This window comes from Aspergillus terreus, genomic scaffold, assembly GCF_000149615.1.
Source record: "Aspergillus terreus NIH2624 scaffold_16 genomic scaffold, whole genome shotgun sequence".
Classification (NCBI taxonomy): domain Eukaryota; kingdom Fungi; phylum Ascomycota; class Eurotiomycetes; order Eurotiales; family Aspergillaceae; genus Aspergillus; species Aspergillus terreus.
This window is the reverse complement of record NT_165939.1, coordinates 366,713-394,193: the sequence shown is the minus strand read 5'-3', so window position 1 is coordinate 394,193 and position 27,481 is coordinate 366,713. Positions and strand designations below refer to the sequence as shown.

At 50.3% G+C, this 27,481-nt stretch overlaps 8 protein-coding genes across 8 annotated transcripts; 4 read left to right on the top strand and 4 right to left on the bottom strand.

Annotated features, from left to right (window-relative positions):
* Positions 1-2,674: 2,674 nt before the first annotated feature.
* Positions 2,675-3,524, top strand: ATEG_10086 (SDR family oxidoreductase; the record flags this gene model as incomplete). Its single annotated transcript, XM_001209388.1, has 3 exons — positions 2,675-3,062; positions 3,144-3,230; positions 3,298-3,524. The coding sequence occupies 3 exons, from the start codon at positions 2,675-2,677 to the stop codon at positions 3,522-3,524; spliced, it is 702 nt and encodes a 233-aa protein (XP_001209388.1).
* A 320-nt stretch (positions 3,525-3,844) lies between these two features.
* ATEG_10085 (FAD-dependent oxidoreductase) lies at positions 3,845-5,755 on the bottom strand (the record flags this gene model as incomplete). The annotated part of the gene is made up of 3 exons (XM_001209387.1): positions 3,845-4,176; positions 4,844-5,258; positions 5,309-5,755. The coding sequence occupies 3 exons, from the start codon at positions 5,753-5,755 to the stop codon at positions 3,845-3,847; spliced, it is 1,194 nt and encodes a 397-aa protein (XP_001209387.1).
* Positions 5,756-7,112: 1,357 nt separating this feature from the next.
* Positions 7,113-7,973, top strand: ATEG_10084 (phytanoyl-CoA dioxygenase family protein; the record flags this gene model as incomplete). The annotated part of the gene is made up of 1 exon (XM_001209386.1): positions 7,113-7,973. One exon carries the CDS (start codon positions 7,113-7,115, stop codon positions 7,971-7,973), a length of 861 nt encoding a protein of 286 aa, XP_001209386.1.
* Positions 7,974-9,672: 1,699 nt separating this feature from the next.
* On the bottom strand, positions 9,673-11,373 carry ATEG_10083 (cytochrome P450; the record flags this gene model as incomplete). Its single annotated transcript, XM_001209385.1, has 5 exons — positions 9,673-10,094; positions 10,154-10,750; positions 10,811-10,879; positions 10,929-11,142; positions 11,206-11,373. The coding sequence occupies 5 exons, from the start codon at positions 11,371-11,373 to the stop codon at positions 9,673-9,675; spliced, it is 1,470 nt and encodes a 489-aa protein (XP_001209385.1).
* Positions 11,374-12,080: 707 nt separating this feature from the next.
* On the top strand, positions 12,081-12,509 carry ATEG_10082 (uncharacterized protein; the record flags this gene model as incomplete). Its single annotated transcript, XM_001209384.1, has 1 exon — positions 12,081-12,509. One exon carries the CDS (start codon positions 12,081-12,083, stop codon positions 12,507-12,509), a length of 429 nt encoding a protein of 142 aa, XP_001209384.1.
* Positions 12,510-13,311: 802 nt separating this feature from the next.
* ATEG_10081 (class I SAM-dependent methyltransferase) lies at positions 13,312-14,332 on the bottom strand (the record flags this gene model as incomplete). Its single annotated transcript, XM_001209383.1, has 4 exons — positions 13,312-13,821; positions 13,885-14,031; positions 14,097-14,117; positions 14,171-14,332. The coding sequence occupies 4 exons, from the start codon at positions 14,330-14,332 to the stop codon at positions 13,312-13,314; spliced, it is 840 nt and encodes a 279-aa protein (XP_001209383.1).
* Positions 14,333-15,541: 1,209 nt separating this feature from the next.
* On the top strand, positions 15,542-23,596 carry ATEG_10080 (uncharacterized protein; the record flags this gene model as incomplete). Its single annotated transcript, XM_001209382.1, has 8 exons — positions 15,542-15,730; positions 15,901-16,122; positions 16,182-17,273; positions 17,339-17,714; positions 17,776-18,530; positions 18,713-22,280; positions 22,341-23,241; positions 23,446-23,596. 8 exons carry the CDS (start codon positions 15,542-15,544, stop codon positions 23,594-23,596), a joined length of 7,254 nt encoding a protein of 2,417 aa, XP_001209382.1.
* Positions 23,597-23,966: 370 nt separating this feature from the next.
* On the bottom strand, positions 23,967-25,913 carry ATEG_10079 (flavin-containing monooxygenase; the record flags this gene model as incomplete). Its single annotated transcript, XM_001209381.1, has 1 exon — positions 23,967-25,913. The coding sequence occupies one exon, from the start codon at positions 25,911-25,913 to the stop codon at positions 23,967-23,969; it is 1,947 nt and encodes a 648-aa protein (XP_001209381.1).
* Between the last annotated feature and the right edge of the window lie 1,568 nt (positions 25,914-27,481).

Here is a 27,481-nt window from a genome sequence, read left to right as displayed (position 1 = left end):
CCCAATTCCTTTGTCATTCTTACTGAGCATTATCTTCGTAACATGTGGCTGCTTACCCGTGTACGCCGGCCATCTTGGCCTGCATGTTTAAGTTGAAGTGTATACAAAACGGGTTCGACATATGCAACAGTGGAGTAGAGGGTGGGACTGTCTACCTTCATAGCAACCGTGGCGAAGGTGATGCAGCAATGTCCTCTGTCCCTGAGCCGTGCCTGGGTCCTAAGCGGGCGGGCTCCCCGAGTCTAGAAGCAAATTGGGCGTGTCAAAGTCCGAGAGCGGAATATGGGGACATAGGTTAATTACGGGATGCAGATGCCCTATGTAGATGGGCCTTGGTGCATCTATTCTGCGGGATTGTATATCCACCAGTGTGCTCGATCTATGCATGCTGTGGAAGGACGCACAGAATCTTCCGCTATGGGTTCAATGCGTGATGTAATCCCTGATCCCAGGAGATCTAAACAAGTACTTTGTGACAAATGAGAGCCAGAACGAAAGGCACAGAGGAACTCCAATCTACATCCACCAGTCATAAGCAGCATGCAGCTGCATCTCTTCGACTTACTGATAATAATTACGCCAAGTAAACGTGACCGAAGCTAAGGCTAGCGGCCAGGGATCGATTGGCGGAAACTAGCCCACCCGACGAGATGACAATGTGGAGTTGCAGAATACGTCCTAGTCTGCGGGTTTTCTACAAGCCAACGGATCCTGCAGGATGAGATCCTAATTAAGTCTAACTGGTAGGCCGCTGTGACAAACAATCCGATAAGCTGTTCGTCAGCTGTGAAGTAGCCTTGACCAGCCTAAGGCCTCCGGGCGCCGTTTGATTATCCGACTGTTATTCATGATTCCATAACGATTATCAAGGTCTAGGGTAATGGACTGCTTCTTGCTTAGAGATGGATGATGCTTGCTAGAAGCTCCGTCTGGCAATAGACTATGGCTGAACCAAGCAAAAGCAGTCTACTTAGAGTACACAGGATTGAATTCAAGTTCTTCCATTTCATTATTAGTTTCTGACTACATGCATGTTTCTCATGCCAGTCAGCAGGATCTGTCACCCACGTTTTAGCCTACTTACCCTTCGTATGTCCTTCTCTTTCCAGCCATTTTCTTCCTGTCATGGCCATCAATCAACATTTCCTAGGCTATAAAAAAAAAAAAAAAAAAAAAAAAAAAAAAAAGACATGTATAAAAACATACAACAGCCGGGGTTCGCTCGTGGTCACCCACCCAACTACTAACTGGCCGGCGTGTAGCTTACATGCAGTTAGGAGTCAGGTAGATACACCTAAAGAGTGTGATCTAGTGCGTAATCTTAGCGCTTGCGTAACGAGCGCTAGTGCAGTATAGACAGGTGCGATTCTGTATAAACACTCATACTCTTAGTGTGATATTCCTTTTGTAGTGCTAAATAACCCACCTATCGAGAAATCTGTGCGATTGTACTAGCCTTTCGCCCCTCCTTATAAAACAGTCCAACACTTTGGTGTATGTGCTTCCTCACTGTCTATAATAGGCAGCAAGAATATCTACGTCTGCTAATAATGAGAAGTAGAGCCTCCACTGACTAGCACTGTTTTTGTTAGTGACACATGATTCAGACTAGGCAGGCCTACCAAAGTGAATAAGCAGCTTCGATCAGGAGACGAGAGATCGATTACTCCTATACTCCTATATACCGAGCCTTTATTATGAAGATCGCACCGTTGCTTGGGACCAACGATTGTTCTCTAAATCTGTTCCCCTCCGCTTGGCAAACTGACGGGCTTAGAACGTGTCAAGACAGGGCGTCTCGTATTGGCTGCCAGTACATCACCGCCCATACAAAATCGGCCTCGTCAAATACCTAGTCTCGACAACTCCTTCTAGGACATCAAGTCGGACTGGCAAGCCCCCCAAATAGCGGTCAAGATTGATCTTAATGGGGTCGTCATTCTTGATAGTTTCAGATGAGCTCAAGTCCTTGCAAAGACACTTGCAGTTAGTTTAACAGAACGATATGCCTCCCTTGGGATATGACGTGTCATCTGGTGGACAAGGTACGAAAGCGAGGGGTCGCAGATTAGAACACTTTCTGGTTGACCAGCTACTGGGCGAATGACCACCGTAATCTATACCAGGAAAGTATGCGCAATAAGCCTGTTGCTGTGGTCGCTCAATACCTCTCCAATGTCTTCAAAGATATGGACTGCACGTTGTTTATGGTCCCCTTGCTCATCGTAGGAGGACAAGACAGGGCAGTATGCAAGGGTTCCTAATCTGGACTTCGCTCGGATAGCGCGGGAAGCTGTGATTCAGATGTGGTTGTACCATCGGCTCGTCTGTGATTACAACCCGAACGAACAGCCCACGCAAGGTTGGTTCGACCTTGCTATACGTGCATGGGAAAGGGAGGGGGACGTGACACAGCTTAGAAGCTGATCATCTGGCACCGCAATCTGTATTTAGGTATTGAATGAAGCAGAAATCCCTTAGGCCACCATCGGTTTGTGCTTCCATTATCAACAGTCTGCTGCTTCGTTTCTTCATTTCCCCTCTCTCAGATCATGGCGAACCTCCAAGATAAAGTAGCTGTTCAATAAGAGTACCCATTGAACATTCACTGACAGCAATACAGGTCTTGATAATCACTGGAAGTGCATCGGGTATCGGTCTTGCCGCAGCCTCGATGGCGCTGGACCAGGGCGCAAAAGTGTTCGGCGTTGATATCGCGGCATCACCCGCGCCGCTGGCCAACCACCCAAACTACAAATTCCTTAAGGCTGATCTCTGTGACAAGCAAACACCTAAGGATGTCGTGCAGGCTTGTGTCAAAATGTTTGGCGGCCGCATCGACGGGCTGTTGAATATCGCTGGGATCATGGATAGTAACCAGAGCGTTGACAGTGTTTCCGACGAAATGTGGGACCGCTGTATTGCGGTCAATTTGACGGCTCCGATACGACTGATGCGGGAGGTAATTGCTATCATGCGGGAGCAGAAGAGCGGTAATATCGTGAATGTGGCCAGCAAAGCAGCAACTAGTGGTGCTGTTTCTGGCGTAGCGTATACAGCAAGTGAGTGGGACGCCTTCCTCGCGTTCCCATAAGGTATCGCGCTACGGTGATGTCGCGCTCGTACTGATTTGGTACAAATAGGCAAGCATGGACTGGTGGGAGCGACGAAGAACGTTGCCTGGAGGTTCAAACACGACAATATCCGTTGCAATGCGGTTTGTCCCGGAGGTAAGTACGCTGCGACTGTCCCGGCGTAGATGGCTATCCCACGGCATGCGGTTAACGGGGCGATTAGGTGTGGTGGGAACGGGAGTCCACAATGAAATGGATATTCAAAAATGGGACAAGGAGGCAATGAAAACAATGTTTCTCATTCATCAATCGCACTCATGTGACAAAGACAAAGGGATTGGGCTTCGCGCAGAAGACATCGCCCGCCCGCTTCTGTTTCTTGTGTCGGATAGAAGCAAAGGGATCAATGGAGCTATCCTTCCTATTGACAATGCCTGGTCAACCATCTGATGTGGCTTTATTACTAGGGGTTACCATCTTACATTTGATTCTGATGCTACCTCGTTCGATAATAGCATTGGTCCAGTACTTTCTCCTTGCGCAATTCGATTCACTCCCCTAGATCCGTAGAGAATGTTTATGGTATGAAGGCAGGACTGCTATTCAGCACTGTGAATCAACGAACTCCAGTACTATGAGCCGACTAGCACCGTAGACCAGATTCCGCCATCAACCCAACAAACTAGAATACGCTTGCAACCAGACAGGCAGACTTGGTCGAAGGCTCCACCTCCGAGGATCTTTCCACCCCAGTGGCTATCAGAAGAGACTTAAAGCCCGAGAAGAGCCCCAAACAGATAAGACAATAAGCGGAAAACCCAAACCTGCCGCCAACCGGCCGCCAGGAGCGACTCTGTCGAACCGTACGACAACACATAGGGCAGAAAACGCATCGAATTCCTGGACTGCACAGCCATATCCTTCACTCCAGCGTTCACGTCTTCCCCAATGTCCTGACGTGCGTACACGACATCGATCATGACGATCACCAGCTCGATGAAAAGGGTTCTGCCAACGGTGGACGTTCTGTGTGTGCCAAGGGACTGAGACCGAAGCTGTGCAGTGCCACGGGGATCGTCACTCCAATGTTGATCAGGATGAGCTGGGGATAGTTTGTGAATTGTTTGCCGAACAGATACAGAAGGGCGAAGAAGATCTCCACACTTGCATGGCATACGGGGCGAGGACTGGAGGAAGTCTCTGGAGCATTCCCGATCCGAGATCGGCTCTTGCAGGTAAAGGTTTCAACCTCATGGTCGTTATCAGGTGGAACTGGGATACAAGATGCTTGTCGCCGAGGTGGGTTGGGGCTTATTCAAAAAGGTGAGGAGCTGGCAATTGTGTTGAGGAACATTGGATTGCAGGGAAAAGATGATCAATAACCCAGATATAATGGCACGTGTGCGGTAAAGGGTCAATACGCTTTCTGTACTGTAGGTACATTGATCATTTGTTCGAATGTCTACCGTGCCCCTTTGAAAAAGGACCTCCTCAGGCGGTCTGTCCCACCCCATCCTCCTTTTGCTTGAGCAAGTCTATGGTCAAATGCCGAAAAGCGTTCAGCACGCATGCAGAGAATTGGGGGGTTTGTCCTTCGACTTAGCATATCCTGGGTCGTAATCATCAAGTTAACATCGTTTGAAAATGAGTAAGTTGTCTGAATAATTCCAGGCCCATGCGTCCCCAGACCGACATGAATGCCAAATACGGGAACGATCACATCAACTGAAATAAAGCACAAGCTGCATATAGCACGAGCGTAGACACACACAAATAGGCCCATAGCACCTTGGAACCATGCATCTTATGCTGGCTGTGGTCCGTCTGCGCCGTCCACGGCATGGATCGTTTGGGCGGTGGGAGGAACTCGATCTTGTGGCCACCCCCAATAACCTTTACTGTTCTGGCCATGACCAGATTCCCAACATACGGGAAAATATACCTCCCGACCAGAGCTTTCAAGTGATCATCTCGCGTATGAAACCTAGCACCAAAATGAGCCCGTTGGACGGTGCTTTGAACACGGCTCATTCGCAAGTCCTGAAACTTTTGGAAGAGGTGCCCAATCGCGGCTTTTGAGGCGTTTTGAGGTGTCATTGGATTGATCATCTGGTGGATCAGTGATGCCAGCGCTGCAGCATCCTCTATTGCGGTGTTGGCTCCTTGTCCGATATTGGGGGTCATCTGGGCAAAATCAACAGGCAGTGAGTAGATAACTTGCAAAGAAGGCTTACTTTGTGAACGCTGTCTCCCAACAGAACCATGCGTTCAAATGACCACGTAGACAACAAGCCTTCTTCCAATGCGTTCATTGAGACAACGGTTCTGTTTCTCCATAGATGCCCCACGGTGACATCGTTAAAGACATGCACGTCTGCGAGCCGGCCACAGAACTCCGAAGCGTCCTGGGGAGTGAACCGTGGAGATATTGGATAGGTGTACTTTTTCGGGAGTTTCTCTATAATGAACCAGAATACACGCCCATCCTTGTTGTGGAACGTGATTACACAAACCCCTTCACCGTATGAGTTGACATGCTCCCCACCGTGAAGCCCCGGGATTGGTGAAGAAATTCCAAAAACACACGTGTATTCCACGGTGAAGCCTAGAGGATCCTTGCAGTTAGCTTTTAGAACACACATATCCATGATAGAGACCGTAAACAGACGATATACGGACATGTTTTCTCGGTGGTGCTTATCAGACCTGGGCTTTGGTCATCGGCGAGTCGCCAGATCTCAGAGCGTATCCGGCTGTGGATCCCATCCGCACCGACAACGATGTCACCGTGGTAAACCGCGCCTTTGTGAGTTTTGACCCGTACACCGTGTTCGAGCGACTCAACGTCGGTAACCCTCTGTCCGATATGTATGTTGGCCTTGTCCGGGTAACTTTGATAGAGGGTCTCCAGGAGGGCCTGTCGATCCAGCGATATGATCGGATAGCCGGATCTATCGGACATGAACACCAACATTAGTGAGGTCACTATGCCTTATGTGACTAGAAGCTTTGACATACCTTTCATGGACAGCCTTGGGAAGCGAACTACTGAATGAAAATCCGTCCGGGTATCGGATGTGCATTCGGTGAATTGGCGCAGTCAGCTTTTCCAATCCCTCATACAGACCGAGTTGATCCAACACCACGGCACCGTTAGGCCAAATACCGACAAAGGCGCCCTCCTGTGGTGCTATTTCCTCCCTCTTTTCCAGGACTACATGGGCGACCTTGGCTCTTCGCAGACAATGTGCCAAGGTCAATCCTGCAATGGATCCCCCCACTATAATAACCCTGAAGTCGGACTTGTCCCCTACTCCCGCCATCCGTACCTATTAAGAGAAGATTTGTTGGGGGATTCAAAGGAAGTAGAAATCTGGACGTCTCTTCATAACCTACGGACAAGGGATGTTCCACCCTGCCTCGTTTGGACTAAATCTATCTCAGTATTGAGGTGGACTCTTGTTTGCGGGCCCGAACAGCCTAACCAAGTACAATACGCAAGGGACGGGCCTTCCTATGTTACATCTCAGTTCATACCTCAGACTCCGAGGATGGGACGGGACGTGCCACGGCAGGAAGCCAGGGATAGAGGGCCGCGTTTATTTCCACCACTTATAATCATAGCCAAACACGCGCCTGGACGTCGGTGGAGCGGCCGTACAAGGAGTTCTTTTGGCCATCATGCATGGGTACACAGTATGTAGGGGGCTGAATGCCAGCCAGCCGTCATCCCTAGCCTTCAACGTGGATGTCATTGGACCACTTCGGATTCTCACGCACGATGATGAATTTGGTAGTGTTACAAGGACTGCACCTGCATGTAGGTATAATCAAGGGGGGGAGACATGAAAAAAGCCTTCTCATGCCAAACAATAACTGGCTTTGATGGGAGGGCTCTTAAAAGCCATGAAAGGGCACCTCAACGGGTATTCGAAGCTCAACGGTATTATCGAGAACGCCAACGCTTTCACAGTCATCTCTTTCCTTTGATCCAAGTCTGAACTTGCTGCTAATCGCCCGGCGACGAAAACCACCATCATGACTGGCCAGGCCGAAGCCATTAGAAGGGTACACCCTACAGTATCCCCAAAGCAGGCGGCTCAGATGCTCCAAGAGGACGGGGTCATCATCTTAAAAAGCTTTCTAGCCCCCGACGTTATGCAGCGCTTCCAAGCTGAAGTGGACGAAGACGTCGAGAAGACATCAACCGGTGCGAGAATGAAGGCGTATAAGCTGGTGAACGACAAGACCAAGCACATGGCAGATCTCATAGTGCGGTCAGAGGTATTCCGCTCCGACATCCTGACCCACCCGCTGTATCATGCAATTGCCGATGAGCTATTCCGTGCGGATTACGGCGACCATTGGCTGAACGCATCGGCAGTGCTGCAACTTATGCCCGGTGCGCCAGCCCAGCAGCTTCATCGGGATGAGGAGATCTTCGCGGCGAGCAAATTCCGCAGCCCAACGGACCCACAGTTATCGCTTAGTTGTCTCGTTGCCCTGACGGAATTCACAGAGGAGAATGGCGCCACTCGTCTTATTCCTGGAAGTCATCTGTGGGATTCGGCGCATCCGGCTCCATCTCCGGACCAGACGGTCCCTGCGATTATGCAGCCGGGGGAAGCCATACTGTTTCTTGGAAGCCTGTTTCATGGCGGAGGCGAAAATCGAACCGAGAATGTCCGTCGTGGCTTGGGGATGTCCCTGATCCCTTGCCAGTTCACTCCGTACTCTTCCCACATGCATGTCCCGCGGACGATCATTGAGACGATGACGCCGCTGGCGCAGAAGTTGGTCGGCTGGAGAACTGTCGAGAGTCACCGACAGTATCCTTTCTGGCAAGGGGGAGACAGGAGACTGGAGGACGTGCTTGGGCTGGCATCGCGGGAGGCATGAACAAAAGCCATCCGGCCGGTTGGCGTCGGTATCTGCTATACTGAGGTTTTGTTGCGGACCGCTGTGGAGAATACACTCTGAAGGACAATGATAGGAGCTAATGCAAGGGCTCGCTTGGAGAGTATTTCTCGACCGAGTTTTCTTCAGGATTCTAGCATTGAGCGCTTTCCAGATTTAGTTACTCATTATAATGCAATGATATCTTCCTCTGGATTTTGAATGCCTCGTAGAATGGGACAGGGAAACCGGACGCTAATCACATAGCCTTCCTGTATTTCTCGGGCAGTGGGATATGTCAAAGCTGTTATCGGTCTGTGCCGAGTTAATAGGCCCGAGACACCATGGGATTATGCACAATTCCTGCTACTATCCGACATATCCAGAGAGGCAGGGGCGATTTATGCATTGGCGCGAGTACCGCCCGGCAGGCATGATATCGCAAGGCCTCCTGAGCCTGGGACCATCTCTTTCAACAGGAGCAAGGCGGCTGCATCCCTTAATAGTAGTACACACAGTCAGCTAGTTATGTCTCGCCCCATTGCAGCTCACTAGCTGCCTCCTACATTGGGGGTTCACTCCTATGTAGCTTCCATAATTACGCTCTCATGCGGGCCATAATCCATCCCATTGCTTGAGGGGACGGTATTCCCAGTCAACGTGGCATGCTCCATCATATGCTTGGGAAAATTACAACCTCCTGCTGCATATATTCTCTAGAACTATCGTGGACAAGACCTCGGGTGTTGTCTCAAGCCCGCTTTTGAATCGTTGGACGGACTTTTGGGTCTCATCCAAGTCAAGACCTGCTGCCTGCCAATATCCACCTGCTGCAATGGAAACGGTCACATCTTTCCTTCCCCCTGTAGTATCGACTCCCATACCAGGTACGTAGCTCTACGGTGGCTCGCGGGAATTTGCTGGTCACTCAACTATCTCTCCATGGTTCGGAAGAGCTTCAAAGATCAGGTTCCTAGCGTCGGTATCATCACGCTTTGTTGCGACGTTGGATGGGACTTTGTCTATGCCTTTGTTTATCCCCCTTCGAGTGCCCATTAGCGTGGCGCTATTCGATTTTGGTTTGAAATCAACTGTGGTGTGGTTCACCATGATCAAGTTCACACGAAATGAGTGGTCCGGCGTGCCAACCGTCCAGCGTCGTCTGCCGTTACTGTATGCAGTCGTCACCCTGGCTTTTGGCATTGGACATATGGCACTTTGTGGTTCAGTATTATGCGACAGGATGAGCTCTCCCGGAAAGAGAAGGCCAAGGTACGATAGGGGCTCCTAGGGGCTATTTCTTTAGCACTTTCTTATCAAAGGACGCCCTAACTCGGGGAACTTGCTTTAGAGACGAGCATTGTTCGATAGGGCTTGGTTGGTGGCGCTCCCACGCCGGTAATAAGGTTAATACAAAGGTATTTTGTCTGGGTGTGTTTTCTGGTTCGTCTTCAATGTCACCAACCCATCAGACAAGGGTGAGGCGTATTCCGCCGAGACATTGGTCAATACAGACGTAGGTCACAAGGAACATAGACCAGTCAGCGAGGTTTGCATAGGAGATGTTGTTATCCGAGAAATACAACAAAATTTCAGAGTAGGCCTATATCGATCTTGAGTAAAGCATGCCTTGATAAACTTCGAATTGGCTCATATATAGTGGCAATGATGGCCTGCTCACGAGACTATCCAACCATCCTGTTTAAAGAGCCACCTCTTCCTGCCTCCGTCGAACAAGCAGCTTGGCCGTTGGGTCGGCCACCAAATTAGTCCCAGCTCTCAGAGGCTTAGGCTTACAACCATCGGCCAGTTTAATGTCGTACTTCAAGAGGATATGACACAAAATGATCTTCACTTCAGCAGCAGCAAAGAACCTTCCAGGGCAGGCGTGCTTTCCGAGTCCAAACGATAAGTGTGTTGGAGAGAGGGACACCAGCTGACCTGCACTCTCATTCTCACTCGCTTCACGGAGTCTCAAGAATCGATAAGGGTCATAGGTCCGCGGGTCAGGGTAGATCTCTGGATCCCACATCGCAGTGTTCGACACAAGCAGCCTAGTGCCCTTCGGGATAATAGTATTATTTGAGAGCTTAACGGCTTCCTTCGCGATCCGTCCCATCCCGACTATCAAATCTGGTCAGCCAATCCAATCACCCCCACAACTTATCGTGAAATTAACGTACCTATAGAAACGGGTTTCAGGCGCTGGCTTTCTTTTAATGCACTGTCCATGATCTTCAGTTTAGCAAGCAATGGCTTTCTCCATCCTTCTTCACGAAAGCTGGAGATGATCTCCTCGCGGAGGCTGCGGCACAGCTCGTCCCAGTTCTTGGCTGAGCACAAATCGAGGATAGTTTGTATCACTAGATCCGCGGTGGTGTGGATCGAAGCAAAGGCTAGGGTTAGTTGGAGACGCACAGGGTCGTAAGGTCGGCCCTGCGCTGTTTCCTCAAACCACTGGATTGTATCGGGGTAGCTCTTCTGTGGATCTTTGGCCTGAGCCTGCCGTCTACTCTCCAATACTGGCTTCATCATATTATCCGCGTCTTGGATGTACTTGTGCAGCTTGAGGCATGAGGGCAAAAACCGAGCGACCAGCGGACGGAGCGCATAGGGCCACCAGTTCAGTGCCTCTGCGGCTCTAAAAGAGTCAACGGTAAAGTCGACTGTGAGGCGGAGCCATTTGGGATTACGGCAAAGTTCGTCCCCGATGAATGCGCGCGATGAAAGGCGTGCAATGATGTCGAGGATAGTGGTATGAGGACAAACTTCGTGCCATTCTGGGAGCATGCATGGCCGTGGTCAGTAATCGATTTTGATGGACGAAAGTCAATACATACCTGGGCTATCTGTCCATTTTGGCTTCAGGGTAAGGGAGCATTCTTCCGAAAGTGGTTGGATAAGGTCGCCTAACGGGTTAGCTGCTTCTCTTAATCATGGACAGGAGGTTGCAGGTACCAATGCTTTGGGTGATCTTGCTGCGAACGGTATCTTGGAGGATATCATCGGCTTCACCCTGGCGGAACACATCGAATCCACGAATGTGTGCATGCAGCTCACTTGATGAAAAGGCTGAAACGCTCAAAGCCGGGTTGCTACGGATCTCTTGGGCAAATTTCGGTGCGAGAACTATTTTGGGGCCGTTAATCGTCATCAGGCCAAAGACGTCGCTCTAGATAAGAAACCTTAGTTACCAAGGACTTCGCTTGCAAGAATAGTGTCAAGGAAGCCGTACCTTTCTGAGACCAGCGAGGACCTCTTCAAATCCATTTTTGGCAAACCGCTTTTTCGCATTCAAAATTCCCAGCTCTCTAGAAGCAAAGAAGAGAACTGGCGAGAGAATAACCAGAATCCAGAGGCCAAAAGACCATAGGCTTTGGGCGGTAGAGACCGGTTCCAGCATGTCGAGATCTTTGAGGCGATTTTAGCAGCCAGAAACAAGAACGGCAATGATACTTCTTCGATTCGAGATTTCCAAATAGGAGACTGTTCAGCAGGAGATGAGGTGTACATGCCCAGTGCCTGGGGAGAGCACAGGAAGATATGCCTGGAGAGCAGATCAAAGCAGCTGGCGATCGTCCTATGGGGAATGCTCTGCGTCGCGCAGTATGCTACTATGCATCTCAGGCAATCTCGCCCTTCGTATCTTTACGGCGGTGTGAACGTGCAGCCGTGGTGGTTGGGAGCAAGACCTCGGTTCACTCTAGGTATGACAGCGGAGGCAAGGAGTGATAACCTGTAATGTGCTATGATTGTAGGAGTGTACGTATCCGTCATTCCACGTACACTTACGTCCCTTCCGGAACGCAGGGAGGGAACTGCAGGAAGGAAACTGCAGGGAGGAAACTGCATGCCGTTTGTATGCCTCTCGCCTCCTGCAATGGCCGACTGACAATATCCTTAGATGTATGCAAATCTTGCGGCATGATCAGAAAGACCAGGACCAGTTCTCTCTCCTTGGATATAAACATAGGCGCATCTTTCCCCTACCTAGCGAAGATTGCATCCTTTTACCTCTCCGTTCAGACAAGGCATTGATTGCTATACTGTTCCTCCTTCAAACAACTATCAACATTCCCCCCTACGTCTGATACTCATCGTATGCAAAAGATGAGTCCTACTCGCGAAGATCTGGTCGCCACTGCAAAACTCTTCATCGCAAAGTACAATGAATTCACCCCAGAATCAATAATATCAGTGCGCACCCCAAATTCAGTCTCCCACCGCCTCTTCCCCACCAGGAATGCCACGAGAAACATCGGTGAAAGCATGGAAGCCTGTGCCAACGCCAAGGAGGTCTTCAAGAGTTTAACCGTGTCAGTCATTGACGACAACGACACCATAGTGGATGAGAGAACACGCAAGGTCGTCTTCTATCTGGCTAGCAGAGGCGACACCATTGTTGGCGAGTGGAAGTCCGAGTGTATTTTCATTTTCCAAATGAGCGAGGACGGGAAGCTGGTGGACAGAATATGGGCGGGATTTGACACGGCATATATGGACGAGTTCGAGTCACGTCTCGATGGGATCACTTTTTGAAGGTGGAGGCATATCGGCTTCTTGATTTATTCTGCAGCTACTACGTTTCAATGTCTCTCATGTTCGAATGCTATTTGCCATCTGCGTGGGCCGTCAAATTTGTCCTTTTTACGTACTTCAATCTGGCATGAGTCTTGTTCTGAGGTTTGAGGGTTTCCACGCCGAACGAGCAGATTGTTGAGCTACATATAACCCCTTTTCAACTCCAGAAAATTGTGAGACATGGCCATTGCCGGAATGCCCGATCACTGCAAATTGGGTCATTGTTGCAGAATGGATGTCCCACATAAGCTTTCCATTGTTGGCTGTACTAGATTTGTATGGACGGTGAAGCTCTGGCAATGATTACCGGACGCTCCAGCTTGTTATCATGTTAGAAAGCACGTTGCATAGCCCGTGTAAGCCGTCGTATTATGCTCAGCCCCACCAGGGACCACGGGAAAAGGGATGCATCCTTCTATCTGGTCAATTTTCGGGGTTGGCCTGTAGGTTATAATTCAGCGGGTGATCTCAGAATATACATATTTGGCCAATGTCCGGGGGAATAGACCACCTTAGTTTGATAGGTCTTGATCGCCTCAATTTTCTTTCGATGTCCTTCAATACTACTAAATCCTAGACGAATAAGAGGCTTATAAGAAAGACTGGAGAACCTCATTCAACAGACCGCGCATGTATAACTACTCAGAATATGTAGTCGTTCAACTAAGAAACCAGCGGTCTGCAGATTATTCATATGTATAAAGATCACAGGACACATGATCAAAATGCATTGGTTCATCGTGAAAGCCTTCCGGGACGCTCACAACCGCCGAATAGCAGACCCAAGAATATATATCCCAGGAAGCGGATGGTTCTTGACCAACTCATCGGGCTGCTCCCACGTCTCTACGGAAAGCCGTAGACCCGTTTGGCTCTCCACCTCCTCCCAAAGCCGCTTCCAGCTTGCAAGGTCATGGTAGTAATATGGCATACGTTCCCGGGTTGCGTTCAAGACGCCCTGATCCCGACAAGCGGTAACCCGACAGACGATAAGTGCGCCAGGCTCAGCGGGGAGGAGGTCCAATATATTCTGTACCACAGTAACCTGTTTCTTATATTGAAAGACGTGAAGGAAGAGAGAAATATAGACGACATTAATCTTGCCTGACAGACGGGAGAAGAGGGCAGATTGTTTGTCGAGGACGTCTGCAGCGATAAGCTGGGATTCGGGGAGGATTGCGCGGTCTAGGAAGAGTTCATAGCCGAGGTTCAAGAAGTCTTGCTGGATATCGCTACCATATAAGTTGGTAGGAGGCGCGCCGTCGAATATCTAGCGATGATAGGGGAGCCTGTTAAAGGAGAGGTATGCTTGCGTATGGTCTACGGCACTCACCAACTGGCGAAGCTCCTGTCCGAATGCGCAGCCCAAATCAAGCAATTTCTGACCATGTTTTGTACGGTCGAGCATCTCAGCATAACAAGGGGAATCTGCGATGCTCAATTCAACGAAGGAAAACTGTCCGATGCAAGCGTAAGGAAACTGTGACGTGTCAATATAAAGTGTAAAGAGTGCGACGATGCTGCCCCGTCCCTCCGTTCACTCACCACTGCAAATGCGCGGTCTCGCTGCCAATGATCAGCATAAAAATTTTTGGAAAGGGTCTGGTCAGTCTACTTACGACTTCATTGATATGGCTTACAACCTTCTCCAAAGGAATCTTACTGTACTTCTCGAGGATTGTACAAATTGGCTCCTTCACGGTCTTCAAGGGTTCCTTGTAAAGAAGCTTCGGGTCGAAGCCGTTCCGGAGCGCGGATTTGAGTTGGTCGTCAGGATGCATTGGTATGTCAACTTGTGTACTTCTTGACGGGAATCATTCACCAGATGAAGGGCGCCTGGGCTTTTTAGAAAAATCCTGGTGGCAAAATGGCTGGATGTACTGTGAAAGGGGCGGTGTAAGACTTAGGATGAAGATAAGCGTAACCAGTGCTGGAGAAATATGCTGCGATGTGACTGTATGGACAGGAAGAGCTGACGGGTCGTAGCAAGAGGTCAATGGCGGCGAAAAAAACCTCAGGTATTGAGCGATAATGTGTGTCCTGACATCTACAGTCCCCCTACAGACAGCCAGGAGATGGCGGATCTAGAAGACGGTCGAACGTGCAGTGCGCCACTCCTTACTCTCAGGACTGGATTCAACATTGGATGCGAGAATCAATTATCGGGAAAAGTCGGGAAGATCCAACAAGAACTGCAGAGTGCTACAGATACTGTAATGGGCGCGGGCGTCCGTTCTTCAAGGGTCGACATTGGATCCACTTCGAGACCTTCTTCCGGCGAGAGAATGAAGACTTGAGATTGGAAACACGATATCCACGTAGTACCACATAGCGTCCCCTGTAAGCCTCGCTATGTTGTGTATCATAGTTGATACGGCGAGGAGAGTCTCCCTTACGGAAGCAGAGCATCATAAGTCCCTTGCACCGGGCATCCTGTAAGGGTAGTTTTGACATGCGAGGATCCTATGAGTAAGGGTGACAGACCGTTCTAGCACACTGCTCGATGACCTACATCGTTGATTGGCCACTGTGCACCAGAAATATGAAAGGGTATGTAGGGAATGCCCAGGGGATGCTGTGTTGCAGTGTTGCGATGCAAGGTTTGCCAGTCAATGGAAATGACGGATCTCTGACAACCTCGTCTTGAGAATGCAGGACTAAGTATTCTACAGAAATTTCTCCCTTGCAAAAATGAAGAGGAGGTTGCGGGTGCTGGGCGCGTTATAAGCGGGAAATGGAATTATAGGTACCGCCTATCGACGGAGGTATACACCTTCTGAGATGGGATGTCGCCGATTCCGACGAGCTCAGTCGGCATACGCAGACATCCTTCCTTTAAAATCCACAGTATTCTATAAATTACAAGCCGTTCATGTTCCTCTCCCCAATGCGTTCTCCCTGCAATTTCTACCCTCCATCCACTCCCTGTCAGGTTATCCCAACCAAGCGCTGCTGCCCGTTGTCCCTTCCCGACATGGGTTCACTACAGGATGCCCATCCGCACCGCGTTTCAGTTCTATTCGGACCTAAATGCCCCAAGACTGATCGATCAGTTCTGCATATACGCCGCTATCTTTCATCTCATAGAAATACAGGATGGCTTGAAGATGCAGTTCAAGCCCTTCCTTCTGTTTGGCACGATGTTACGAAGGTTTGGCCAGCAGCGGAAAAAATCCCCGGTGAGGCACAGCTCCAACAGTTATCGCTCTTCCTTCGCGGCGGCACCATATTACCTGATATGAGTGACCCGATGAACTTCTTAGTTGTGCCAATCACGGTCTTGCGGCACCTGGTCGAATTCCACGAGTTCAAAGAGGCGAAGAATCATTATGAAATCAATGATATCCAGGGATTCTGCGTCGGATACCTGGCGGCCGTGGCAGCATGCTGGGAGACGGATCAGACCGAGTTTCCAAAGGCAGTGGCCACAATGTTGCGGATTGCTGTGTGTATTGGAGCCGTGGTGGATTTAGACGAGCTTGAAAAACAGCGCGCAACGTCAATGGCAGTCAGGTGGAAGACCTCCGCTGACTATAAGCTTCTTACGGCACTCTTGAGCCGCTATCCAGGGGTCAGTCACGTTTATTCGGGGGTTGATTTTCTTTCAGTTTACTAAAAAATCAGATATAGGCATATATAGCGTGCGTCACTGACGAGAGCGCCGCGACGGTGACGATTTGGGAGAGCCAGGCAGCTGCTCTGGTGAAGGAGCTGGAGAGCAACGGGTTAGTTGTGAAGAGCACACAACTAAGGGGCAGATTCCACCACTCAGATCACACCTCAGTTGTGCAGGAATTCTTGAAGCTCTGTCAAGAAGATAATCGATTTCACCTACCCAATGGAAATCCCGCGGTAGGGCTACCACGGTCGAATATAGACGGCGAGGTACCTACGTTACAGTCACTGCTCTCAGTCGCAAACGAGTCCATCTTGATCTCGCAGGCAAACTGGAATCTCACTGTGTCAGCTACTATAAGCAGCTTGCAATTGACGGATGCTAAAAGCATTGTTTCCATCGGAGCGGGCCAATGTATCCCCCGCAAGGCCAGAGGTCGGATATTGCACACCGTTGAGCCACCTGACAGCCATCACAATACAAACACAACTCAAGACAGCGATGTGACCACAAATGCTTCACCATTGACTGCCGGTTACGTCAATGGTACGGGCCCAGCAGCAACCGCAACAACAGTGCCTATTGCTGTCACTGGGATGGCGTGTCGGTATCCCCAGGCTGATTCTATGGAAGAACTGTGGAAGATACTTGAGCAGGGCCACTGCACCGTCAGTCCAATGCCAAAAAATCGGTTTAAACTGGACGAACTCCAAAGAGAACCAAAGGGGCCATTTTGGGGCAATTTTCTCTCTCGTCCGGATACCTTTGATCACCGCTTCTTCAAGATATCCGCCCGGGAAGCAGAGTCGATGGACCCGCAGCAGAGGCTATTATTGCAAGTTGCCTACGAAGCTATCGAGTCGGCCGGGTATTGCGGGCTGCGGGCCTCGCAGCTTCCTCAAGACGTGGGCTGTTATGTCGGGGTCGGTACGGAAGACTACAGTGAGAACGTTGCATCCCGCAACGCTACTGCATTCTCGGCAACAGGCACGCTTCAAGCGTTCAATAGTGGTCGAGTTAGCCACTACTTTGGTTGGACTGGCCCGTCGGTCACTATTGATACGGCGTGCTCTTCAGCCGCCGTGGCTATTCACCTCGCTTGTCAGGTAAGCGCGTCTCGTTGACGCTAAAACCGCTGACTGTATGCTCATGAAAGCCATTTGAAAACTAGGCATTGCAAACAAACGATTGTTCCATGGCCGTGGCAGGCGGAGTGAATGTCATGACGGATCCCCGGTGGTCGCAAAACCTTGCCGCAGCCTCATTCCTCTCTCCAACGGGAGCTTCTAAAGCATTTGACGCTGATGCCAATGGATACTGCCGCGGCGAGGGCGCTGGATTGGTTGTTCTACGACCACTGGAAGCAGCACTTCGTGATGGTGACCCAATTCATGCTGTCATTACTGGAACGTCCGTTAACCAGGGGGCCAACTGCTCGCCGATTACTGTTCCCGATTCGAACTCTCAAACAACGCTCTACTTGAAAGCTTTGTCAATATCCGGAATCAAACCCGATGTTGTTACTTATGTTGAGGCGCATGGAACTGGTTTGTACACTCATACCCGGCCTCTCTGGCCACATGTTTGCCTCTGCTGATTTACTCCCAGGAACCCAAGTTGGGGACCCGATTGAGTTCCAGAGTATTCGTAAGACTTTTGCAGTACCCCACAGAACGGAGAGGCTATACGTCGGTTCAATCAAGGATAATATTGGACATACTGAAACATCTTCTGGGGTCGCTGGCATGTTAAAGACGATACTTATGCTCCAGAAGCGCAGAATTCCCAAGCAAGCCAACTTCACTCGTCTGAACCCAATGATTACTTTGCAAAAGGAGGATCAAATTTTCATTCCCGTGGAATCGACGGATTGGAAAGCAGAGAAGCGAGTAGCTATGGTCACTAACTATGGAGCCGCTGGTAGCAATGCTGCCATAGTTCTACAGGAACCGACCTGTACATCAAGGACGCCTATCAGTGGTTATCGTGAGTACCTGCCGTCTGTCATCCCGGTCTTTGTTGCCGCTCGAACAGAAGAGTCCATTCGCGAGTACTGCAAAGCCCTCCAAACGGCCTTCCTCGAGGCGCCACAGGTCAACAACGTTGAAGTGCAGGATATAGCGTTCAATCTAGCCCGAAAGCAGAACAGGGACATGGAGTACTCTGTCGCATTCACGACTGCCTCGGGGAACGATGCTGAGCTCCGGGAGCGCTTAGAAGACATTGTCTCTGGCCGCACTAGGATCGAAAAGAAATGCCAGGCCGCACATCCAGTGGTCCTTTGCTTTGGCGGACAGACCGGGAATACAGCAAGCATTTCCCAGAATCTCGTTCAGAGCTCCGAGCTCTTGCGCTTTCACTTGGTTAGTTCACCTCCACTGCGTCCGTCCGAGTCCATATAAGGAGCAAACACTGATATTATTTGAAGGCCGAATGCGAAAACGCTTGCAGAGAACTCGGTCTACCAAGCCTATTTCCTGCAATTTTCAATCCTTTCCCGAATAATGATCTGGTGAACCTCCATTGCATACTGTTTTCCATTCAGTATGCAACTGCAAAAGCCTGGCTTGATTCTGGACTTCGGGTAGATCGGATGATTGGTCACAGCTTTGGCCAGTTAACGGCCGTCTGTGTAGCTGGTGGCCTATCGCTCTTGGATGCCATGCGTCTTATATCAAGCCGCGCCCAGCTTATCCGCAGCGAATGGAAATCTGACACTGGTTTGATGCTATCGGTGAGAGGGGAAAAAGAGACTGTCCAAGCTCTGCTCGATGCTGTGTCCAATGCGGCCGATATCGCGTGCGTGAATGGGCCAGAGAGCTTTGTGGTTGCTGGTGACGAGGCAACCATTCACAAAATGGAAAACATCGCTGTCGAGAGAGGGATGAAACTTAGGATGCAGAGGCTGAAAAACACCCATGCCTTTCATTCCAAACTTGTGGACTCCATCTTGCCGGGACTCACAAAAATAGCCAGCACACTCAATTACAGGCCGCTGCGCATCCCTGTTGAGCCGTGCTCTGAATTGGCGGATGATTGGTCGTTGCCCACTGGGGACAAGATCGTGCAACATTCTCGAAAGGCTGTGTATTTTCACAATGCAATTCGCCGGACAATTTCTCACATGGATAGTCCGTGCATCTGGCTTGAGGCTGGATCAGCGTCTCCAATTATTAGGATGGTGCGTCGCGCCGTGGATGCTTCGCCGTCACCTAGAGACCACGTCTACTGTCCAATAGACCTATCCGGTCCTCAAGCAGAGGAAAACTTCGCGAAAGTGTTCTCTTCCCTATGGTCCAAGGGCGTGCAGGTGCAATTCTGGCCGTTTCACGGCTCCCAGACCGGGTACAGGTGGATCAACCTACCTCCGTACCAATTCGCGAAAACGAGCCATTGGATTGACTACGACCCGAATGCCTTCTATTCTGACCCTCCAAAGAGAGAAGCCGGCCGTACGGACGAACCGAGTCTGGTGAAACTGCTGAATAATGATGGAAATGTGTACCTCTTCGGCGTCAATGTTAACGACCCGCTGTTCCGCATGTGCACCGCAGGTCATGCGGTTGTCGACCAGAACCTGTGCCCTGCTTCTCTTTATTTTGAACTGGTCGTCCGGGGAGCAGTTGCAGTTTTGCCATTGGAGAACGATCCTACGATGTATCACATCGCCGGTCTCGATATATCTGCGCCTCTCGTCCTCGATATGCCTGGTTCTGTGTTCCTGGAGCTGACACAGCGAGGTTCAGGCCCTGGACAATTCACGTTTGTCTTGTTCACACGCGATGGAAATCAAGACTCGGTGGCTCATGCTACAGGGAAGATTTCAATATCATCAGAGGCCAATGATAGTGGGATATCATCTCGCTTCGGCTCGCTGAGACGGCTTGTCAATCCTTCGCGCTGGGGTTTCATCGCCACCTCCCCATCTTCGAGTGGGCTGAAACGATCCACAGTGTACCAAGCCTTTCGAAGGGTCGTCAATTACGCTGACTACTACCGAGGTGTCGAGGAAGTCTATGCGGTCGGCCATGAAGCCACTGGACGAGTCTTATTGCCGTCTTCTCCGACAAATAAAGCCTCCTGCGACCCCATCCTGATCGACAACTTCATTCAGGTTGCCGGAATACACGTCAACTGTCTGTCGGAAACGCTCGATGAGGAGGTTTTTGTCTGCAGTTCTGTCGGCGACGTAATCATTGGTGAATTGTTTGTCAGACGGGATCCTGGTGTTTCGGTGCCTTGGATTGTGTATTCAAGTTCTGAACGAGAGTCAATGAAAAAGTCACTGTGTGATATTTTCGTTGTCGACGAGGCAACAGGATCTCTTGCTCTTTGCATCCTATCTGCCACATTCACCTGTGTCTCCATCCAGTCTCTCAAACGAACTTTGACCCGATTGAACAACAAAGCTCTTGCTTCGACGGGTGTGGATGTGGTTGTTCCTGCTGTTGCAGTTGCACCCGCAGCTCCGGCCGCTTCAGCCGCAATGCCGGATTCTTCCAGGAGTGAAGATGGTCTTCGTGTTGTGCAGGCCATGCTCAGTGAACTACTAGGTATCTCAGCCGGTGAGATTCCGGCATCTGCTGCCCTGGGAGATGTCGGTGTCGACTCCTTAATGAGCACAGAGGTCTTATCAGAGATTAATAAGAGATTCAAAGTCGTCATCACAAACAGTGAGCTGACTGCAATAGCGGATGTGAGCGGTCTAGTCCAACGCATCTTCCCAGGAGGTTCAGTGGCCCACGTTGAAACTCACAGCCAACCGCCCGATAAAATTGGCATAACCACTGGGGATCGAATGCCACCACCTCGTGTACCGCCTCCCACCGTGATACAGGAACAGAGTCTACCTGGGTTTGTGGATAAAGCCCGCGAGCTGTTTGCTGCTTCACGCACGAGCAACGAGTATCGCCAGAAGACCCGGTTCTTAGGGTTTTGTGACTCGGTTTTCCCTCAGCAGATGGAGCTCGTTACAGTTTATGTGGTGGCGGCACTCAAAGCGTTGAATGTCGATTTGCAATCGCTCAGGTTCGGCCAGGCCGTCCCCTCTGTGGAAGTCCTTCCCCAGCACGGGAAAGTGATGAACCAGCTGTTTGCTGTCCTCGAATATTCGGGCCTCGTTGAACGAAGGGGAACAGGCATGATTCGAGGTCACCGGGCAGTGAACAAAAGTACTGCGACCATACTCCACAAGAAAATTCTCAGTGAGCATCCCCAACATGCATCAGAACACAAGCTCCTACATACCACGGGGTCACGGCTGGCAGACTGTCTCATAGGGGCAGCTGATCCATTATCGCTCCTCTTTCAGGATGCCCAGGCCCGTGCTTTAATGCAGGACGTGTATTCGAATGCGCCCATGTTCAAGTCAGCCACAATGCACCTGGCACAATTCCTTAAAGACCTGCTTGGCCAACGTTGCTTCCAAAGGAGAATTTCAATTCTGGAAATAGGTGCTGGAACAGGGGGAACAACTGACTATATTCTGAAGCAACTCTCCTCAGTCGCAGGACTTACCTTTGAATACACGTTCACGGACATTTCCTCGTCTCTTGTTACGTTGGCACGGAAACGATTCAAGACCTACCATTTCATGCACTATGCAACCCTGGATATTGAACAAGACCCTGCGCCGGAACTACAAGGACAGTACGATATCATCATCTCGTCAAATTGCATTCATGCGACAAGGAGTCTAGCCACCTCTTGTTCTAACATCCAGAAACTGCTACGCCCTCAAGGAATATTGTGTCTCATCGAGCTGACTCGGAATTTGTTCTGGTTTGACCTTGTCTTTGGACTCTTGGAAGGATGGTGGCTTTTCAATGACGGACGCTCACATGCATTAGCTCATGAGCGTCTTTGGGATCAGACTCTCCGACAAGCTGGGTTTAACTGGGTAGACTGGACTGACAATGACTCAGAAGAATCCAAGATCCTGCGCATGATCGTTGCATCACCTAGTCAACCTGTTTTATGCTCCCCAGGGGAAGCAAAGTCTAATGCGGTTGCAGAGGAAACACTTGTCTACAGCAGAAAGGATGGTCTAGAGTTATGCGCGGACATATATTATCCGCATGGACTAGACGGCGAGGACAGAAAACGACCAGTAGGTGAGTCCATATGCTCATAACCCATTCATAGATCGTGAGCAGCTAATCTGAGCAAAACAGCCATCTTGATCCACGGCGGCGGCCATATAATGCTGTCTCGCAAAGATGTACGGCCGATGCAGGTGAAAATGCTCCTCGATATGGGCTTCCTCCCAGTCAGCATCGATTACCGACTGTGTCCGGAAGTGCCACTCCTGGAAGGGCCCATGGTGGATGCTTGTGACGCTCTAGCATGGGCACGGCACGAATTACCACAACTGCAACTAAAGCGCCCGGATATACGCCCCGATGGCGGAAATGTGGTCGCGGTCGGTTGGTCCAGTGGTGGTCACCTCGCCATGACTCTGGCCTGGACAGCACCTGCCCGTTCAGTCCGAGCGCCAGAAGCTATACTATCCTTCTACAGCCCTACAGACTATACAGACCCATTCTGGACGAAACCAAACTTCCCGTATCAGGAAAGCGTGTGCATGTCCGACGTCCCCACTTCTGATCCCCTACTTGCACTGCACGATACAGCCATTACCAGCTACAACCCAGCACCAGGCAAGGGGGTCCTCGGTGGATGGATGTCTCCTAGCGACCCACGGAGTAGAATTGCGCTGCACATGAACTGGACAGGCCAGACGTTGCCTGTGTTGTTCTACGGGTGCAAGTACAAGTCTCTTGCTGCGGCCGCTAAAGGTGATGAAGTCCTCCTTCCAGCGCCTCACATGAGCGAGGTGGAGAAGGCCTGTCCCCTGTCCCAGGTGCGTGCGGGACGATACAAAACGCCCACATTTCTCATCCATGGCACTCTGGATGACCTGATCCCCGTGCAGCAGGCGCAGCGGATACATCAGCAGATGTTGGTTTGCGGCGTAGAGTCTGTCCTGCGAATCGTTTCTGATGGCCTACACTTGTTCGATATAATCCCGCATCTGAAAGAAAACAAGGATGCGTCGCAGGCTGTTCTTGATGGGTATGAATTCCTTCGAAGGCACGTTGGGATATAATACGCTGGTCACACAATGCTGAACCCTGATTTATATTTCTTTTGATTTTTCCTTTCAGGGGTAGCATACGTCAATGTCCTTTGAGAAGATTACTATAGTTGAAATGAGATGAGTAGGAGGCTATCAGATCCTGTTACATAGAAGTTCCTTGGCACCTCGATCGTCTCTAGGCTTGCCCCCCATATTCCAACTGATGAATATCCAAATCCCCCTCCTAAACTTCCGAAAATGGATACCTCATATCCGAAGTGTCTATATCTTATCTCTGGTGTACCAGTGAAAGCCCTGGAGATAATGAGTTGCTACGTGTTTCACCGATGAATTCAAATCCTCATTTTTGCCATTTTGGGCAGCCTCCTGGCATTCTGGAGATCTCCGCGCAGAGAGGGGCCTATAGATCCCACCGGAATCCTTGCTGCAGGTTTGGATGTCAGTCAGCAATCCGAGTCTGATTATGATCATCCCTGACCATTAGTAAAGTCCACAGGACAGAATTGACGCTTAGCTTTAGCATTCCTTGAACTCCCTCTTCTAGGACACATCAGTCTCCATCCTTCTGACCCGCACGCAGCGAGATGGGCCATCTACTCTTGCTCCTCTGGACTAAGTAACGAGTCCGTCTGGGATCGGAATTAATCAACTATGTAGACTTGACGCCATGGTTGTTCAGAGACAAGAGCAGATAATCCAGTTATGTCCCCTTCCATGCAATTTCCAATCCATCCATATGTCCCTTTTTCCTCCATTCCTCCAGAATTTTAACATAGCTAGCCATACCTTCCCCCCAAGGCATATGCCTTGCTGTCTTCTCCACATTGCCACTTCCACCACTGCGAGCTGAGATTGTGTAACTCCCAGAACTGCAGATTTTGGTGGCAGCGAATGCCTTAGCCCTCGCGACCGTCTCCATTGTCCACCAGTCCTCTGCCTCCTGGCTCGGTTCAACACAGACTTTGGGGTTGGCAAAACCGGCGGCGACATGGTTGTATGCTTGTCTAATGATGTAAGATACGTGCTCTGCCGCCCGATCAAACATGTATGACTGGTTTGCCGTAACGCCTGCCTGTGAGGTTCCTGGGAAGAAGAGATTGGGAAAGTCCCGGGTCATCACGCCGTGAAAGGTTGCTGGTCCTGCGGCCCATTTCTGGTTCATCAAGTGTCCTTTCCGACCTCGGACTGATATCTGGGCCCTATCTGCTGGACACAGGCTTCCTATGTCGTACCCCGTCGCAAGGACAATGAGGTCAAGTTCGTACTCCTTTCCATCAAGCAGGACGCCGCCACGTGTGAGCTCTGTGACGCCCTCGCCTGCTGTGTTAACAAGCTTCACATGTGGCAGATTATAGGTCTCATAGTAGCCTTGGTGGAAGCAGGGCCGTTTGCACCAGCTGTATGTTGAGTTCAGTAGCGCTTCTGCCGTGGCTGGGTCATGTACTGTACTTTTGATGTGCTGTCGGGCAGTTTTCTGTCTCTCCTCGTCGACCTTTACGACCAACTGGAGAAAATCTGGCTGGAGATTATGGGCCCCGCCTATTGCAGCAGAGAAGGAGGGAAATCTCGTCCATCCATCTTGAACCTTGTCTTCCTTCATCACCTCTTCCAACTTCTCCTGCCGCGTGTCAGTGATGAAGGCGTTGAAGTTCTCGCATCTCTTTCGCTGCCAACCTGGGCCGACTTTGTCGATCTCCTCACTCCACCAAATGCGATCTGTTTCCTGATTCTCTTGCAGACCCACGGCAACTGGTGTGCGCTGGAACACTGTTAACTCCCCAGCCCAGCGGGCAAGCTGTGGAATTACTTGCACAGCTGTAGAGCCGGTTCCGATTACGCCAACACGCTTTGTCTTCAGTCGATCCATGACAGGAATAGATGGAGACCCGCCAGTATAGTCGTAATCCCACCGGGCAGTATGGAAGACATGACCCGCAAAGTCATCCACACCCGGCAAGTCAGGGATCTTGGGTTTGCTGAGGGTTCCATTCGCAAGAATAGCAAAATCGGCGCTAATGACAAAGCTATTACTTTCCTGGCTCTCACTGTTTGACTGCGAAGCTGTTGCAATCCATTGCGTCTTGTTCTCATCCCATGTCAAGCAGCTTATTGTCGTCCGAAAAAGCGTCTGCGTATGTAGTTTCCACTTCTCTGCGATCCTTTCCGCGTGGCCGCGCAGCTCTTCTCCAGGTACATATTTCCGGCTGGGGATGTGACCCGTCTCTTCAAGAAGAGGCATATAAATATAGCTCTCAATATCGCACATCAACCCGGGATACCGGTTCCAGTACCAGGTTCCCCCAAATCCTCCCGCCGCGTCAACGAGAAGAATATCGCCCAGAGAGAAACCGGACTGCAGCAGCCGAACGGCAAAGAGGAGACCACCGTATCCGGCACCCACAACAAGGATTCTGGCGCTCTTGGTTTGTTCTGATGAGGGGATCTCCGTGCCTGAACTCGCATGGCGATTCCCGGTGGTCCTTAGCCACGGGTCCTTTGCTAAGTCTTTAAGCCGGTTGCTCTGGGAGGTATGTTCGATGGCGTCTGATTTTGTTCTCAGAGTATATTCCACTTGGACTTCTGCTTGTGTCGCGGGCACAGAAGAGACATTGATTTGTTCTGGGTTTGGACTGAAAGGGATAGTCATGTTTGAATCTTGTGCACATCAAAATCAACGGACCGTTATGGCAAGAGAAAACCGCAAATGTTGATGGTCGTGGGGGTCTATTTTCTGATCTAAATACAGTGTCACGCCGCTCCCCTTCCCGGACGGGCCAGTAAGCGTGCCCATCTTTCAACACGCCCTACTGTCATAGCAAGTCTGCGTACGCCGACGGTCTCTCCTTACATCCCAGAAGCTTTATACAAAAAGCAATTTAAGCACATAAGCCTATTGTTGTATTTTGGTCTGTCGACGGAAGCCCGGATGTAGCATCATTCACGCATTCCTCGGAAGTTGTTTGAACCGAACACCCAATGCCATATGCAAGTATCATGGTCTAGACCAAGAGTGAGGTCAGACAGGAGAAAGAAGATAGCGCGGCGTGCAAGCACATCTACAGCGCAGTCCTTGACCGCTCTTTAGTACTTACCAACTACGCGTTGCCCGCATCGTATATGGTAGCTGCATAATAGCAGCGGGCGTCAGCGGAGCAGTAGGCTGATCAAGGATAGGTAGGATTGAAGGCCTACTAAATATTGCGTGGGTCACAGACCTCAAGCACAGCGCTGGTGCATTATCCGATGGAATCTGGGATTGTAGTCTTGCGATCAATTGGCTGCATTGGAGGGACTTTTGCGTGAGGTCATGCCGATTATGACGCATACGGATTGTTTGGCTGGGATGTCGTAACTGGGTTGCTGTGTCTGCTACCAACGAAGGGCTATGCACAGGAGCCCTGAAGCAATATGCCGCCTTGAGAATCGATCCTATCCTTGTTTCCAATTAATCCCCAGGGGGCCCATTTCTGTCTAACACCGCCCTTGCGTTCTCGACAATTTGCATGTGAGCAAGGGAAGCATCTTTGTCTTACATCAGTCTCCTTGCAGATAGCACACCGAGGAGCCGGCAACTAGCACAGCCAAAACATGTACTACACTTCATTCCCCGGTTTCTCCGAATCCGGGCACGGGAATGGCACGTTATCAAGCGGTACTGCCTCTACTCCGGCCCAGACTTTTTCCTCCCCAGGGTGATATTGCAGTCACGGAGTACACTGCATGCCCCACAGCTATGCACTATAGTGTCGGTAGACCTCTTTTTGTGCAGCTCATATCTGTTAGATTGTGGCTCCGGTAGGGATGCTGGTGGTTGCCGCATTCCCTAGGCCGCTAAACGGAATGGAAGACACGATGCTTGAGAGAAAAGAAGTAATATCTTCCGCTGCTATTATCTAGCTCCCTATACTCTATCAGTAGATATAAAATCAGGTCATACGCGCGAGGGAAGATGGAGCCGTTTTGAGCAGATAATATCTTCTAACACACACTACTTGGGCTTGCAATTTCCGCACTACTACTGGACAGTCCCCCTCCGTGTCTATAGGCTGGATAGTAAGTACCTTAAACACCGGTTGTATACCATACATGGCAATCAACCTGGTCCTGGATGTTGTGGAAAAAGCGAAATGAAGAAGTCTGTCGGGAAAAGGGGACGTCCTCCCTTGCATATCCATGAGCGGGTACTTTGGCTTCCGCGAAAATTAGAACAGCTAT